At 43.1% G+C, this 15,428-nt stretch overlaps 1 protein-coding gene across 4 annotated transcripts in view; it reads right to left on the bottom strand.

Annotated features, from left to right (window-relative positions):
• Positions 1-1,440: 1,440 nt before the first annotated feature.
• Positions 1,441-15,428, bottom strand: part of SIK1 (Protein kinase superfamily protein) — an 80,494-nt gene continuing 66,506 nt past the window's right edge. Inside the window, exons 10-18 of one of the 4 annotated variants that reach the window (XM_086785724.1) lie at positions 6,582-6,637; positions 3,904-3,985; positions 3,519-3,668; positions 3,290-3,437; positions 3,039-3,189; positions 2,629-2,860; positions 2,251-2,466; positions 2,057-2,142; positions 1,441-1,968 (exon numbers count right to left, since the gene is read on the bottom strand). In XM_086785724.1, the coding sequence (XP_086641850.1) occupies positions 1,869-1,968; positions 2,057-2,142; positions 2,251-2,466; positions 2,629-2,860; positions 3,039-3,189; positions 3,290-3,437; positions 3,519-3,668; positions 3,904-3,985; positions 6,582-6,637 (1,221 nt within the window). In that variant the 3' untranslated portion in view covers positions 1,441-1,868. The remainder of the gene's footprint in view (positions 1,969-2,056; positions 2,143-2,250; positions 2,467-2,628; positions 2,861-3,038; positions 3,190-3,289; positions 3,438-3,518; positions 3,669-3,903; positions 3,986-6,581; positions 6,638-15,428) is intronic. The other 3 variants (XM_086785725.1, XM_086785726.1, XM_086785728.1) reach the window with 3 other exon arrangements.

Genomic DNA, 15,428 nt, shown 5'->3' with positions numbered 1-15,428 from the left:
TTTACATATAGAGGCCTCTTATGCATAGGGCGATTACAGTTATTTGGTCTTAAAGATCTTTGATTTTTGTAAGATACACGTTCATCACTTCCTCGTACGCGGTAGGGACTATATTTTTTCTTTGTACTTAAAGATTATAAAATCATTTGGAAAAACCTTTCAAAATTCCCATTTAATGTGCACATGTTGAATGTGCCTTCACAAAAATAATAATAGCTTTTGACATTTTTTAGGAACCTTTGAAATAGCCGTTATGCTTTTAAAAAAGCCCTTATTTCGTCTTGGTATCAATACCATGTACTCATACTACTTACGTTGTGAAGCACTTTTCTAAGAAATTAAAGTATTTACACGTAACATCTTAGAGCGTGGAAAAAAAATACTGGAATTTAGTATAATTGCAACTTCAAATCTTGAAATTACCTTTAAAAGTCACAAGAACTGCATATTTTAATAGGTTGTAGAAGAAAAACCATCAAACTTTTTGAAATTGATAATTTTTTTATATTTCACTTTTTCTTTTATGTAGGCCTTGTGATCACCACCAAGCACTCGATTCAAAAACATTATCCTTTGGGTAGGGTCGTGAGCTAGCCATTCGGGCAAGAGCCTGCACAGACAAAACCATCAATTACTGAAATAAGGTAGTGGCATGTTAAGGATCATTTGAATGAGAAGCTTCATTTTACCAATAATTATAAGCGAATTTCCTAATTAAAACATGACACAGATCTTGTGTTCGCTATATGTTTTTGTTAAAGAGAGGTATCTAGTATTATTTTAGCAATCACGCATTTTTTAGATTGAATGTTTTTAGTAGGCTTGTTAATCGACTCAAGCTTGTGTGCAGAATTCCATTTATCCTAAGTAGAATGGCTTCGTTAATCAACCTACACATCCGTGTTAATCTTGCTAAAAATAGGTCCTTACTTTTAATTCACCGAAGCCTTCTAGAGGGAGTTCCCGACCTGCTCCAAGTATAAGCCATCTCGATAAAGCTTGGTGCTCCAAGTACACGGCATCTCCATAGAGGTTGGGGGTCTATTCAGTGCATAATCTTTAATATATATACCCAGATGAATCCACGCCAAATTCACCTTTTAGGAACGTGCATGTTATATACTCATGGTAGTCAACCCACAAGACTATATAACTATCAACTCCATTATGCATAGTATGGACTACGACATCCCCACTAACGTCATTAGTGCCCAACAGTGGGTGTAGAACTCTGTATTGATCTTTTTGGAATGGAATTCAAGACACAACAAATCTGGATTTAATATATTCACACAGGTCATGGCAGGCTAGATAATAAACCAAAAGCTTGAGTGAAGAAAAAGTCCAACGTGAGGAATACAAAGACCCATGCTTTCAACGGTTAGCCAACCATGACAATAATGAATAGAGCATGCCCTAAGCTTATCAATGGTTAGCCAATTTAAGGCAATAAAATGAACATATTTACTTGAGAGTTTGTCAAACATCCTGAAACAATGAATGGAGCAAGACATATACAAGTAACATGGAAACTCCTGCCAACTCCCAAAGCATCCTTTTCATGTACCTCTTCTTTAATACAGAAGTCATCCCAGATCAGTGTGATATATAATATACCTCCAAAGCTAACCACAATCCAACCCTGTAATTTACAATACTACCATTGTTGCTTTGACTGGCTTTGAAATGTGACCCTTCATTTCACACCACTTTTATCAGTGATGATTTAGATTTCAACATGGAAACTGCATTAAATCTATGACCTCAAAGCCCATAGCTTCCACCATAGACTCCACCCTTTCCTCTGCAAATGCTTCAGGCACAACTTCTTGCATCCACTTTGAAAGAAATGCCATTCTCTGTCATGTTTAAAGGCGCAGGATTGTTCTCAGTGTATCTGACAAATTCTGAACTTTCAGAGCTTCCTGTCCTGCTTGCCAACCTTGCAAAGGCATCTCTTCATAGCAGCTGGATAACAATGGCACATGCAAGTGTCAACTCACAAGGAAAAAAACATAAGCTTCAGATTGCTAACTCTTTGTCTTTGTAAACTTACACTTTATGGTAAGCCAAGGCTCGAGCTAAATTTGGTAGTGTCGTGCTACTTGCAAGACGTTTGTGAACACTTGGGGGAAGTGGCAACTGAAAAGGTAGAATCATGTCACATTTTAGGCTTAGAAACAGATATTTCATCCAAAGTGAAGTCCTCCCATGTAATACTCTATGCTGAGCATGTTCTACTTGGAATACCTCACTAGTTTGTGGTTTTCTTCCTCGTTTCGGGGGAGCATCCCCCAAGCCTCCACCATTGTAAAGCTCCTGTATAGCCTCAAGAGCAACTGCATTTCCATCGCCAACTTGTTCCTCTCCAAGTATATTGTTTGATATCAAAGCAAGTGGAGAGATGTCTGTCGCTCTAAAGAAAGGGATGGGCACGGTGTTGCCACCTGCATATATAGAAAGAAGCTGTACCCACAAAAAAGGAAAAGTTAGCCCACAGTCATCAGCTAAGTGTAACTGCAATATTGCCACTTCACGGACTGCTTCCATAATCCATGTGACTACTAATGGATAGCCCATCCATGCATCTGGCCAGCAGTCATTACTAGCAAAAATAAAAAACGTCACCTTGTCTTGCAAGGCAAAAACTTGGCGGCCACCTGCCGGCGTGCCTCTCGGGGTAGTTGTCGGAACATATGCTTCTCCACCCTCCACTATTCCTTTCTGATTATGTCCTTCATTAGAACTACTCTGATGCACAGGTGACGACAGTTGAGAATGTGGTTCTACATTTGGCACTACTTCTGACAGTGACAGAGTTTCTCTTGAGATTTGTTCCAAGAGAGAACCTGTTTCCACTCTGAAATCAAAGTTTAAAAAATCAACTTGGGGAAAAACCCATGCACATACTCACACATGCACACATTAACATATACAAACATGCACAACACATCCACCATCCACATCCATCACCATACCCATTTACATATACATTTCTAACTGTGAAGAACCCAAAGAGTCGTAGTAGAGAATCTAACTTTGAGTCCAAAACTTGTTCAGGCAAAGAATCCATCTTCTCCTCAGGATTGGCCTCCAAAGAATCACTGGCATGCTTTACCAATGCTCTTTCCTCTTCCATGTGACTAGAATCTTCCAAATGAACCACCATCGTGCTGAATTCACCTGAATCTGATAACTGTTCTCAGTCGCTTCAATACTAAACAGTGAAGAGAGATTCTGTATGGCAAGGCCAAAAGCAACGAGGACAGCAAAGGAAGAGCTGGTTTACCCTCGTCATTGGAGATAGTACTTGTTCCTTGCACAGCCGAACCCTTTCTAAAAGGCTCAGAAAGCACAGCTTTGTCAGATTTCACAAGAAAAGTCCCACCGTGTACCTCGCCCATTTTCACTGTTTTTCCTTTTTCCCAAGACCATTGCTGTCATACAAAGTAAATTAAAAAATACCCACCAGATTAGCAAAACTGATCAAAATCTTTAAGCTTTGACAGATTATTTACCCGATTTAGGCTTACTCCACCGCCTGTTGCAGCGAATTCTGGCTCCTGCGCGATCCCTTGAGGTACCGTTTCAAGCCTGATTAACCTGGCTTTTTCAATCCTCGGAAACATAGAGCTAGCAGTACCATTGCATTTCTTTATGAATTTGTGCTGCAATCCAAACATAACCAAAAATGGGCCATTTTCAAAGTCTATTTCTATGAAAACACTAGCCAAATACTTCATTTAAGTTCTAAAATACATGCACACACGATCTATAATCGCCCCCCTTGTAGTGAAATCTGTAATGAAGCACCAAACCAAAAAGAAAAAGCAAAAAAAGTTCTCAATTGAGTTAACTTAATCATTAGCAGAAGTAATCAGCAAAAATAAGAATAATACTTACTTTTAGCATGTCTGTGGCAGAAGGGCGCAACCTGGTTTCTTTGGTGAGACACTTGGCAACAAAATCATGGAAAATCAGCGACCTGAGAAATGAATGGATCAGTATAATGGGAGAGGGAGAACCAAACAGCACTTCAACAACATTCAGTTCATCACATCAACTGTGGAAACCAGCAGCAATGTCTGGCTGTGTACAGGTGGTTATCATGCAAGCTCAATACAAAAAAGCCATTGCAAAAATGCATAGTAAGAGCCCAACCCCTTGACCACTTCGGCATTTTCTTAAGAAGCTCAGGGTGGAAGTACAACCTTTCTATTTCTTTTCTGCTTCCAAAACGCAGTGAAAGGCAGTGTTTTTCTGTGATGAACAGCCATCACGACAAACCATGTATTACTAGCTACTGACAACAGCATGACTGTAATCTTAAGAGAACCTTGTGATAGAGACGTAATCTACGTGCCCTAACAGAGATCAAGCATTAGCAGGCTTGCCATTCCCAAGATTACACAGCACCTTTTCGTCAAAGCATAGAATCTGTTTAAATGCAATAGACTAACTGCATATATACTCCTCATAAAACAACCTTGAGACTTCAGAACTTGCTCCAACATGCACTGACATCACGCAATACCAACCGTATCAAAATCTGTTTAAAACAAACACTCTACCTAAATGAGGAGAATTGCTGGTCCAATTTCTCCTCTTCAGAGGCTTTTTCTCCTCAAGAGGTCAGTTGTATACCTCTCCTTAACCTTCCCTAGGGAATCTTGATGTTAGAAGACATTGAACTGAGAATGGTTCTAAGAACTAACAGATCTGGAGGAGCACTACCCTTTGGTCCAAGTGGCCAGCAAAGTCTAAACAATGTCACTGTCTAGAGGGTCTCCACTATCTGGATTGAATCTCGAAACTTCCTGCATATCTGACAGTGTAGTCAACGAATGGGTGACAACTGTAGGATTACCTGCTGTCTAGAGGGTCTCCACTATCTGGATTGAATCTCGAAACTTCCTGCATATCTGACAGTGTAGTCAACGAATGGGTGACAACTGTAGGATTACCTGCTGTCTAGAGGGTCTCCACTATCTTTAAATCTCGAATCTCCCTGCATACCTGACAGTGTAGTACATGAAAGGGTGACTAATTACCTGCTGAAATCCACTCCCACACTCCCGGATCCCACTACAAGTGTCTAAGGGCACATCCTCTATAAATCCATAGTCCCCAAGTGCCGTATTTGGTACACTCTGGCCTAGAATAAATGTACCAACACTCATGAAGCTGTCCAACAATGCACACAGGCTCAACAAGTTCATGCTCAATGACTTCATCATGAATTCTAATCATCTACCTCCTGACTGTACTGAAAAGAACATAACATCACCATTGTTTCGGGTAGGATATATGTCCCAGAAAACGCCAATCACCTGAAGAGATGTCTCAGAAGATTTTGAACCGACAGACTCTGCCTCATGCTCCAGCATCACCTATATGCCCTCCAAAGAAATGGCAGCCAATCTGCATAATCTTCCCACTACTCTCTCTGAGGTGTTGTACTACCCACGTCTGCTGATCAACTCGAAGGGCATTAAAAGCCTTTCAAAATCCAACTAATACAGCTGGGCCTTTCTCCCACTTGGACCACTGCAGGTATCCTGTGGCTCCAAGAGGTATGCCTACTTTGCAGTTGCCTTCCGAAAACGTCGACTCCAGTTCACATTTTGCAGCTGAACCCCTTTTCTCCTTGGTCTCCTGTCTCCGATTTTGGAGGTTGTTGCTTATCACCACAATAGACAACTCTATCAAAAATCAGCTTCATCCAGAAATTACAGAGGCGATCATGTTCTCTTTTGGACACAGTTGCTTAGCTGGAGCTGGATTGTGAGTGGTGATTTAAAATGGTGGAGCAAGCAGCCTAGAGCATCAGCTTGGGAATCATTCCCTCTGGCAGGGGATGTGACTGCTGGTATGATAATAGCTTTCACATTAGGGACTCATTTTTTCATTACTCCTAGCCGAACAAGGGGTAGTCTGGCCCCATTCAGGCGCATAAAGACGTGGACTTTAACCTGTGAGAGACTGAATGTCGGACTGTGGAAAAAGAAAAATCTTCTAACTAAACCAAGTCACTCTCAAGCGAAAGAAAATATGCGCGTACTACATTGGCTGTACATGTACAAAAGGCCTTGAAGTCGTCCCTATGGTAGAGAGAATTTTGAGCCTGGCATGAAACCATGGTATTACATCCATAGTGCAACCAAGTATGTGGTATAAACCTACATACGGAAAAGGTACAACTCGAAAAAAAAAAAGGATCTACCTACACAAACATGTGGAGAAGTTGTATGTGGTGTGATGTGGCTGATATGAGACCCTATGATGTGTGCATGAGATAGTGAGAAGTTGAGATCTTTTACAAGTTCAAAATGTCGTCCTGTATTCTGAACATAGGTTCTACACGTCAAATTAGTTGAAATCTGTGACGCTGTAAGTCTCTCCCAACCCCCCTCTCAACCCTGGTTTCCCTTATCCCAGTCAAGAGGCATACATAGACATGTCCTTGAAGCAGCTACCAACTTTCTATAACCATCATAATTACAACTCACAATATTCTTTATAGTGTGTACGACATCTTACAATTCAGAATATGCAATTAAAAAGAAAGAGACCCAGCATACCATTTCTCCTTGTCTTCCAGCATGGGTGCAGGCTCCCTCAATATCATGAAAAGAACCTATAAAACAAAATTTTCTGCAAATATGTCAGTGCTGCTAAATGAAGAGCAGCACACTTTTCAAAAGGCAGCCTAGGTTGGCTAAGGGTGGGGAGGGGAGTTAAAGTGTTTTACACGCACACACGCACCGTTGGAGAGTTACAAAGATTTCCAAGAAGGTCCAAGTAGTATAAAAGACCAATCAGTTATAAATATTCAAGAAGAACAGAACCCAGTAGCTTCATAAAACATACGTGGGTCATCTAAAGTGATGAGAGAGAGAGAGAGAGAGAGAGTGAGTGAGTGAGGTCTTCGGTCGCCTGTTCCTGCTTGTGATAGGGCCGTCGCCTCTGCTTCTGGAAGGCTGTCGCCTGTTTCTGCAGTGAGCTGTTGCCTCTTCTCGCTGACGTCACCTGTTCCTGCATTTTCTGCTGGCTGTCGCCTTTTCCTATGTTCCCTTCCTGCCTGCTGGCTGTCGCCTGTTCCTTTGTTCCCTTCCTGCCTACTGGCTGTTGCCTGTTTCTTGTACCTAGCTGCCTTTGTTCTACTCAGCCTCCAAGGCTTGTGTGTGTGTGTGTGTGTGTGTGTGTGTGTGTGTGTGTGTGTGTGTGTGAGAGAGAGAGAGAGAGAGAGAGAGAGAGAGTTGAGATAGCAGAAGAGTTCTATAGTCGCTGCTGAATTAGGGTTTGCAGGTGCTGAATTAGGGTTTTCAGGTGCTGAATTAGGGTTTGAGAGAACTGGTTTTCTTTGCTTTTGTACATGGATTTGGATGACCCGGCTGCTGCTGTTGGTGGCATGGCTGCCAATAGCCTTAACATGGATCTTATTGAGGAGATGATCGAGAAGGATGTGGGCTATGCTTCAGATGCCTCGGAGCAACAAAAACGTCAAAGGCTTGATGTTGATGCAAGCTACACTCCGGTGAATGTTGGAAAAAATGCAGAGGAAAGTTCTCAGGTACCTTCTCTGGAGTTTGCACGTTTGCTGCAGATCACTGGTGAGCTTCTGCAAGAATAAAATAGCGTGCAAATGGCTGTAGTAGATAATGGTGGTGTGGCTGATGTATGCATGGAGACTCCTTTGTTGCTACAACAGCTCGCAGATTTTCCTGATCGTGCTGCTATCTTCTTCTTTATTGGGCGTATTCCGTTGTTGCCTCATCTTAGAGCATGGTTGGGCCGCTTGGTGTCGCCTGAGGCACATGAGGAGATTTATGATGGTCCGAGAGGCTTTTATGAAATACTTTTTCGCAGTTCGGAAGCCCGTAGGGCAGTCTTGGAGCAGGTGCCACTCTTTTTGGATGGGCAGTTGGTTCATGTGGTTCCGTGGAAGCCTATGGCCGAGTACCAAGATATGTTGCGCCAGGCTTACCCAGTTTGGGTTGAAGTGAAACAATTCCCACCAATGTTTTGGCGTGTTTTACTAGGTCTCATGCGAGGTATCGGTGATGTCTTGGTGGTGCCTCGAATGACATCTAGAAACCGAAATCATCTATGCATGTTTGATGGGGAGAGAACCAGAATTAGGGTTTAGAGTATTCATGGGAGACATACACAGAGAAGCAAGGGAGAGAGAGAGAGAGAGAGAGTTGTGGGGATAAGTCAACTCATGAGGCATGAGTGTGTGACTCCCCTATCACACATGTATATTGCACTAGTACACATAGTGCACTTAGTACATTAAAAGTACTAAGTGTACTATGTACTATAACTTATGGGCTTGTACACACTATAAGGGTGGGCATAACGCCTTTACCCCAACAACCTCCCACTTAAAGGCAAAGTGCCCTTAAGTAAAGGAAAAGAAAATCAGCATGTACATGATAATATACAAGGCCATATCAAGGCTGAAACTGGCCTCATCCAATGCCCATCAAGTGTCTGCAATGAGCAAACCGCTCCGGAGGCAAACTCTTCGTCAGCAGATCAGCCGGGTTGTCATCCGTATGAATCTTAACAAGCTGAATTTGCTTGTTCTCTATCACCTCTCTGATGAAGTGATACTTCACATCCACATGCTTCGTCTTTGCATGAAAGACAGGGTTCTTTGCCAACTGGATGGCACTATGACTGTCACAATGCAACAATGGAATATCCCCTGTATAGCCCAAATCAACCACTAACCGAGATAGCCATAATGCCTCCTTGCAAGCCTCTGTGGCTGCAATATACTCGGCCTCTGTAGTAGATAAGGCTGTGCACTTCTGCATCCTGGATATCCATGACACAGCACCTCCTGTGAATGTAAACACATAACCGGTAGTAGACTTCCGGTTATCTGGATGACCGGCATAATCCGAATCCGTGTAACCATGCACTAATGCATCCTGTTTGCCAAAGCAAATGCACAAATCCTGTGTGCCCTTCAGGTATCTCATGACACCTTTCACTGCTTCCCAATGCTTCTTGCCAGGGTTGGCCATGTATCTAGAAACCACTCCCACTGCAAATGCAATGTCCGGCCTAGTAGCAACCATGGCATACATGAGACTGCCACAAGCTGAAGCATACGGAATCTTGGCCATATCAGCCCTGTCACTATCTGACTGTGGGCTGTCCATAGCACTGAGTTTCACATATGGAGGCAAAGGAGTACTAGCTTTCTTCCCCCCGTCCATATTGAACCTCTGCAAGACTTTGCCAATGTATTCCTTCTGAGACAAATACAACACATGCTGATTTCTGTCCCGAAGTATCCGCATACCCAAGATGTGATTTGCATCACCCAAATCCTTCATATCAAAGGTTTGATGCAGCCTCTGCTTCAAGGCATCCATCTCTTTACGAGATTTCCCGGCAATCAACATATCATCAACATACAAAATGAGAATCAATAGACTGCCATCCAAAGCTTTTTTGGTGTACAAGCAGTGATCTATGTCACTTCTCCTGAATTTCTGTGATTTCATGAATGTATCAAATTTATGATACCATTCTCTTGGTGCCTGTTTGAGTCCATAAAGACTCTTTTTTAGCTTGCATACAAGCTTCTCCTTTCCACTCACTGCATAACCCTCTGGCTGCTGCATATATATCTCCTCATGGAGATCACCGTGAAGAAAAGCAGTCTTCACATCCATCTGAATCAAGTCCAGATCATCATGCGCAACCAAAGCCAACACAGCTCTAAGTGTGGTCATTTTGACCACTGGAGAGAAGATCTCATCAAAGTCCACACCATATTCTTGCTTGAAGCCCTTAGCCACTAACCTGGCTTTGTATCTTGGCTTTGCATCTGATGCAACTTTGAGCCTGTATACCCACTTGCATGGCAAAACCTTCTTGCCTGCAGGCAAAGGCACTAACTTCCAAGTTCCATTTTTATGCAAAGAATCCATCTCTGACTTCATGGCACGCTCCCAAAGAGCTTTGTCTGCCCTCTGTAAAGCCTCTTTATAACATGAGGGCTCCCCACAGTCAGTGAGCATCAAGTAGTCAACCCCTGGAACAAACCTGTCAGGGGCTCTGGAGGGTCTTGTGGACCTCCGTACCCAATGACCATCATTTGCAGGTTGCTGTCCAGCCTGCATATCACCCATTGGTGGCTCCTGTTCCATGCCATAAGGCTGAAATATCATGCCCGGTATCTCCTCCAACTGTGGTATATCCATAGGGATATCTTCTGCCATATCTGGCTGTCCATTTGGACCATTTTCAGCACCATTTAAGGGCTGGTTTTCCTGCTGTAATGGCTGATTTACAGCCCTTTGTTGTTGTCCATGATGTCCATCATCATCAAAGATGACTCTGCCAGGCTCCTGTTGCCTTGCAGGCTCTTTATACATGCATGTTTCATCAAAAATGACATCATTGCTGCGTATGATCTTTCTATTCATGGGATCCCAAAGTCTATACCCCATTTCACCTCTGTCACCATATCCTAGGAATATGCATTTATGAGACTTAGGATCAAGTTTGGTGCGCATTTCCCTGCGTATGTGCACGTACGCAACGCAACCAAACACTCTCAAGTGCTTGTATGACGGAGGCTTCCCTGTCCATACTTCTTCTGGCACTTTCCCACCAAGCCTCGTGTTAGGTGACCTGTTTATAAGGTGAACGGCTGTCATAACAGCTTCAGCCCAAAAACCATGAGGTAATGCAGCATGTGACAACATAGAACGGACCTTCTCCTGTATGGTCCTGTTCATCCTCTCTGCTGTCCCGTTTTGTGGAGGATCATAAGGAGTAGAGAGCTCCCTCTTGATGCCTTTAGCATCACAAAAGTCCTGAAACTGTTTGGACATATACTCTCCACCATTGTCGGAACGCAAAGCCTTCAGTGTTTTGCCAGTTTGATTCTCAACAAGAGCAACAAACTTCTGAAACACTGAGAATGTATCACTCTTCAAACGAAGAGGATAAACCCACACCTTGCGTGTGGCATCATCAATAAAAGACACAAAATATTTTGCCCCTCCCAAAGAAAGCTGAGGCATCTCACATACATCTGTATGCACAAGCTCTAACTGAGCATCTTTCTGTCCAAGAGCTTTCTTGTGGGGGCACTGTAGTTGCCTACCATATATACAATGCTCACAAAACTGAAAACTTGAAAACTTTAGAGAAGGCAAGTAACCCAAACGAGACAATTGCTCCATTCCCTTGACACTCATGTGTCCCAACCGGCTATGCCACATAGAAATTTCCGGCAGCTCGGTTGCATTTACATTAGCATGGTGACAAACACCTGCATGCATGAAATAAAGAGTGTCCACCTTAGAGCCTCTGGCAACAACCAGTGAGCCCTTACTAATTTTCCACTTTCCACTACCAAATGTGGTAACATAATCAGCATCATCAAGCTGTCCAGTAGAAAGCAGATTCTTTTTGATCTCAGGCACATGCCTGACATCATGGAGCATAAGCTGTGAGCCATCTGAAAATACAAGCCTCACATCACCTCTGCCAAGAATTTTGCATGCATGGTTATCACCCAAATAAACCACTCCTTCATTGCCAGCAGTATACCTGACAAACAAGTCTCTGCAACCTGTGACATGAAAGGAGGCACCTGAATCAATGATCCATGAGTGCATACCATGACCACCTGTAAGAAGTGAATGGGCATCAAGTGAAGAAGTAAATAGGACCTCATCCTCACTGCCACCTGCATGTGACACATTGATTTCTTCGATCTTGACTCCACTTTTGCCCTTTGGCTTTACATCTTTGGCTTCATCTTTCTCTTTGTCTTTGCCTTTTCCCTTTTCTTTTTGATCATTTTTCCATTTGTAGCATTGCTTTTTAATGTGTCCCTTCTTGCCACAATAATGGCATTCCAAATCCTTTTTGGAGCGAGACTTGCTCCTTCCCCTTTCTTGGCTTTTTCCCCTTTGTTGGGATCTCCCACGTGCATTCATTGCATTGGACTTTCCAACAGAGTTGTTTTTCCTGTTCATCTCTTCTTGAAGAAGAGCACCCTCAACATCTGCATATGACAGCATAGCATTCGAATTGCTAGTGGCTGTCTTGAATGTGTCCCAACTCTCTGGCAAAGTGCATAAGAGAAAAGTGGCTTTGAACTCATCGTCCATTGCCAACTTTTGATTAATGACCTGGCTGACAATACCATTAAACTCATTTAGATGGGCTGTCATAGAAGCCCCTTCCTTCATCTGAAGGCCTATGAGTTTCTTCAACCAATACACTTTGCTTGAGGCACTTTGTTGGGCATACAAGTCCTGCAATCTCTGCCACATTCCCCAAGCTGTCTTCTCTTCACGAATGCTGAAAAGTAATGAGTCTGACACAGACAACATGATAGTAGATCTTGCCAGCTCATCCATATCTTCCCACTCTTCAGCAGTAAGAGAAGCGGGCATTACACCCCTTTCTTTGATAGGCTTGTGCTGCTTTTTCTGGAGCAACACATTGTAGCACTGGGTTTGCCAAATATCATAGTTATGCGAGCCTTCAAGCTTCTTGATGTGAAGCAATGAAGAGCTCTCACCTGTGGTTGCCATAGCAAAATGCAACCTGTCAATGCCTGACTCCCTGCAAATGTGCAAACGCTGCACCAAAAGCACACAAAGTGCTCACAGTTTTTCTCCCAAGCTTTATCTCCCACTGCGGAAGCATGAATGCAACTTTTCTCCCACTTTATGTGATGAAAACACCAAAATCTGGTTGCTGCAGATTTTGGACAGCACTTTAAATGTGCTCTTTTGCCCTTCCAAAGTACTGTTCAGCAGTACCAAGTGCTCACCAATGATGTACCAAACCTGTACCGGCAATTTCAGCAGCTGAAATTGAACCTTTTGGTCACTCAAAACAGTGTACAGCCATGCCAAAACATGCACAAAGCTGTGCCAAATCTGTACCAGCAGGTACAGTAGCAATAAATGCTCTCCTGGCTGTCCAAATGAGTGAAAATCAGATTTTTACAGTCACGAACACTGCATAAAACAGTCCCGAACAGAAATTGGGCAAAAGCCCCTTGACTGCAAGCTGATTTCTGAGGATTCAAGGCATAAATGTCTTGCCTGCTGCTTTGCCAAGCTCAATAAGCATACAAACTTGAAAAGCCCCTTGATTTGAGATCAATTGCTGATCATACATGGTACATTGACGCACATGAAGGCATCCAGAGTGTTCACGATGCTTCCCCTTGGCCACATATACATCAAATACATGAAAGCCCCTTGATTTACAGGCACATTGAGTGCTTGTAAGGCATCAGCACATTATCCACAGCATCAAATGCGATTGCCTGCATGCAAATCAACTCAATCGGCACAAAAGCTCCTTGATTTGCACTGCAATTTGCTGCAATTTTGCCCAAATGTGCGATTTTTCACATCATACAGCATGTATGAGTGCTTAATTGCACAATTACATCAAAAACCCCAAATTTCGACATCCAATTTCCTGCAAATTGATCCTGATTTGACCAATTTCCTGCAAATTTAGCCTGATTGTGACCAATGTCACCCAATTTTGCCAATTTTGCTCAAAAAATTGAGCAATTGGGCACCTGTACCTGCTCAATTGTTGATTGTACTTGCTCAATTGCAAATCCCAAAAAAAAATTGAGGCAAATACCTTGAAATTTCTGAATTTCTCTGATAGGGGAGTCACACACTCATGCCTCATGAGTTGACTTATCCCCACAACTCTCTCTCTCTCTCTCTCCCTTGCTTCTCTGTGTATGTCTCCCACATGAACTCTTACTCTAACCCTAATTCAGTTTTCTCCCCATCAATGTTGTGGGATACTGGGAGACCTAGGCCGACACATTTGCGTGTCAATATGACTAGGCTACAACTTTTAATGTATGAATTGAGGTGGGATACATTTGTTGGCCACTGTTTCAAATGTGGTGAGATGGGCCACTTTGTCTCCGAATGTCCTAAGAAAGAACAAGTTGTTGCTACCAAGGATATCGTTGATGGGCAGTTGCCCGTGGAAGATGAGCATGCTCCTTTACATGATGCCCAGCACATGGATGTACATGTGGATGTTCAGAATGAGGTTGAGCAGCCATGGGTGGAAGTACGTGGTAAAAAGACACAATTTGTTGCCCCGCGGGGGGATTTCTCAGATGCTGTTTGGCGGGGGCCTTTGCGTACTCATCAAGGGCCCTTACATACATATGCTCGTCGCCCTTTGGATTCAGGTGCCCAGCAACAGACCATGATTGAGAGGCCGGGAGGACAACTTTCTCAGGGTACAGGGGCTCTTGGGGTGGATAGAGTAGAACGCTATCCTATTAGAAGTTGCCTAACAAAAGAAGCACAACAACAATTGCCTCTTGTGTTTGGTTCGAAGGGTGAGGTCATCTCGCCATGGGATGGTCATTACCCTTCGGCACGTGCTCGGGAACTCCGAGGGCAATCTGAGATCACAAATACCATGTCTAAAAATGCAATGCTTCAAAAGGTTCATGATTTGGCAGATTGTCCTGGGCCTAGTACACGGCCTTGTTGATTCCTTTTCTGGGAAGGCTTATGAAAATTGTACAATGGAATGTAAAGGGTATTTCTTCGCGCCAAAAGCAGTTCAGGCTTTGGCGTACAACTTTTTGTCATGGTTGGGATGTTTTGTGTGCAGTTGAACATAAGCAGCATAAGTTGGCTGGCAAAGCCTATGTATATAAGGGGTTTCATGTTTTCTACAGCGGACATCCTGCTTCGCAGTCAGATGTTATGTTTGCTGTTCGTTCGCAGTTTCAGCCTTCTCTTGTGATTCAAGATGTTCATGGAAGATTTCTAGTGATACAGATTATTTGGGATGATACGCCTTTATGGTTGTTAGGGGTGTATGCTCCAAATAACGCTCGTGCACGCCGTTTGCTGTGGAATGACTTGTGTGCTCTTTCAATCTCTCATCCTGGCTTTGTGATGGGAGACTTTAATATGTGTCTCCAGGGAGCAAGCCACATCGCCTCATTTTGTAATGGATGGCTCGGAGAGAATGGCGTGGGAAGCTTTTGCAGCAAGGTCGCTAAAACAAGACATGTGGTCTTGGTTGCATCCAGATGAAAGGGGTTACACTTATGCCTCACAACAGTTTCGGGGCACTTATGCTAGATTGGATAGGATGTATATTTTACATCAAGATCTCTTTTTCCCAGAGGTTCTTACTATGATGGTTGATCAGCAACAGGTTTTCTCGGATCATTGGCCGCTTGTGTTTGAAATGGTCTATCATCCTGTGGATGCATATAAAGGCTTGTTGGGACGCTTGCCTTTGCGCTTAAATCACACTTTTTTCGAGCATGAAGTTGTTGATGTTTATATGCGTCGGTTGATGCGACATTTCTCCACAAGAGTGTCCATGGCAGATTATCATGCTTCACCAGTGTTCCTTAC

This window comes from Cibotium barometz, chromosome 48 (genome assembly GCF_041138505.1).
Source record: "Cibotium barometz isolate CiBa-2024 chromosome 48, ASM4113850v1, whole genome shotgun sequence".
In the NCBI taxonomy this organism is placed as follows: Eukaryota; Viridiplantae; Streptophyta; class Polypodiopsida; order Cyatheales; family Cibotiaceae; genus Cibotium; species Cibotium barometz.
This window is presented reverse-complemented; position numbering and strand designations above follow the sequence as displayed.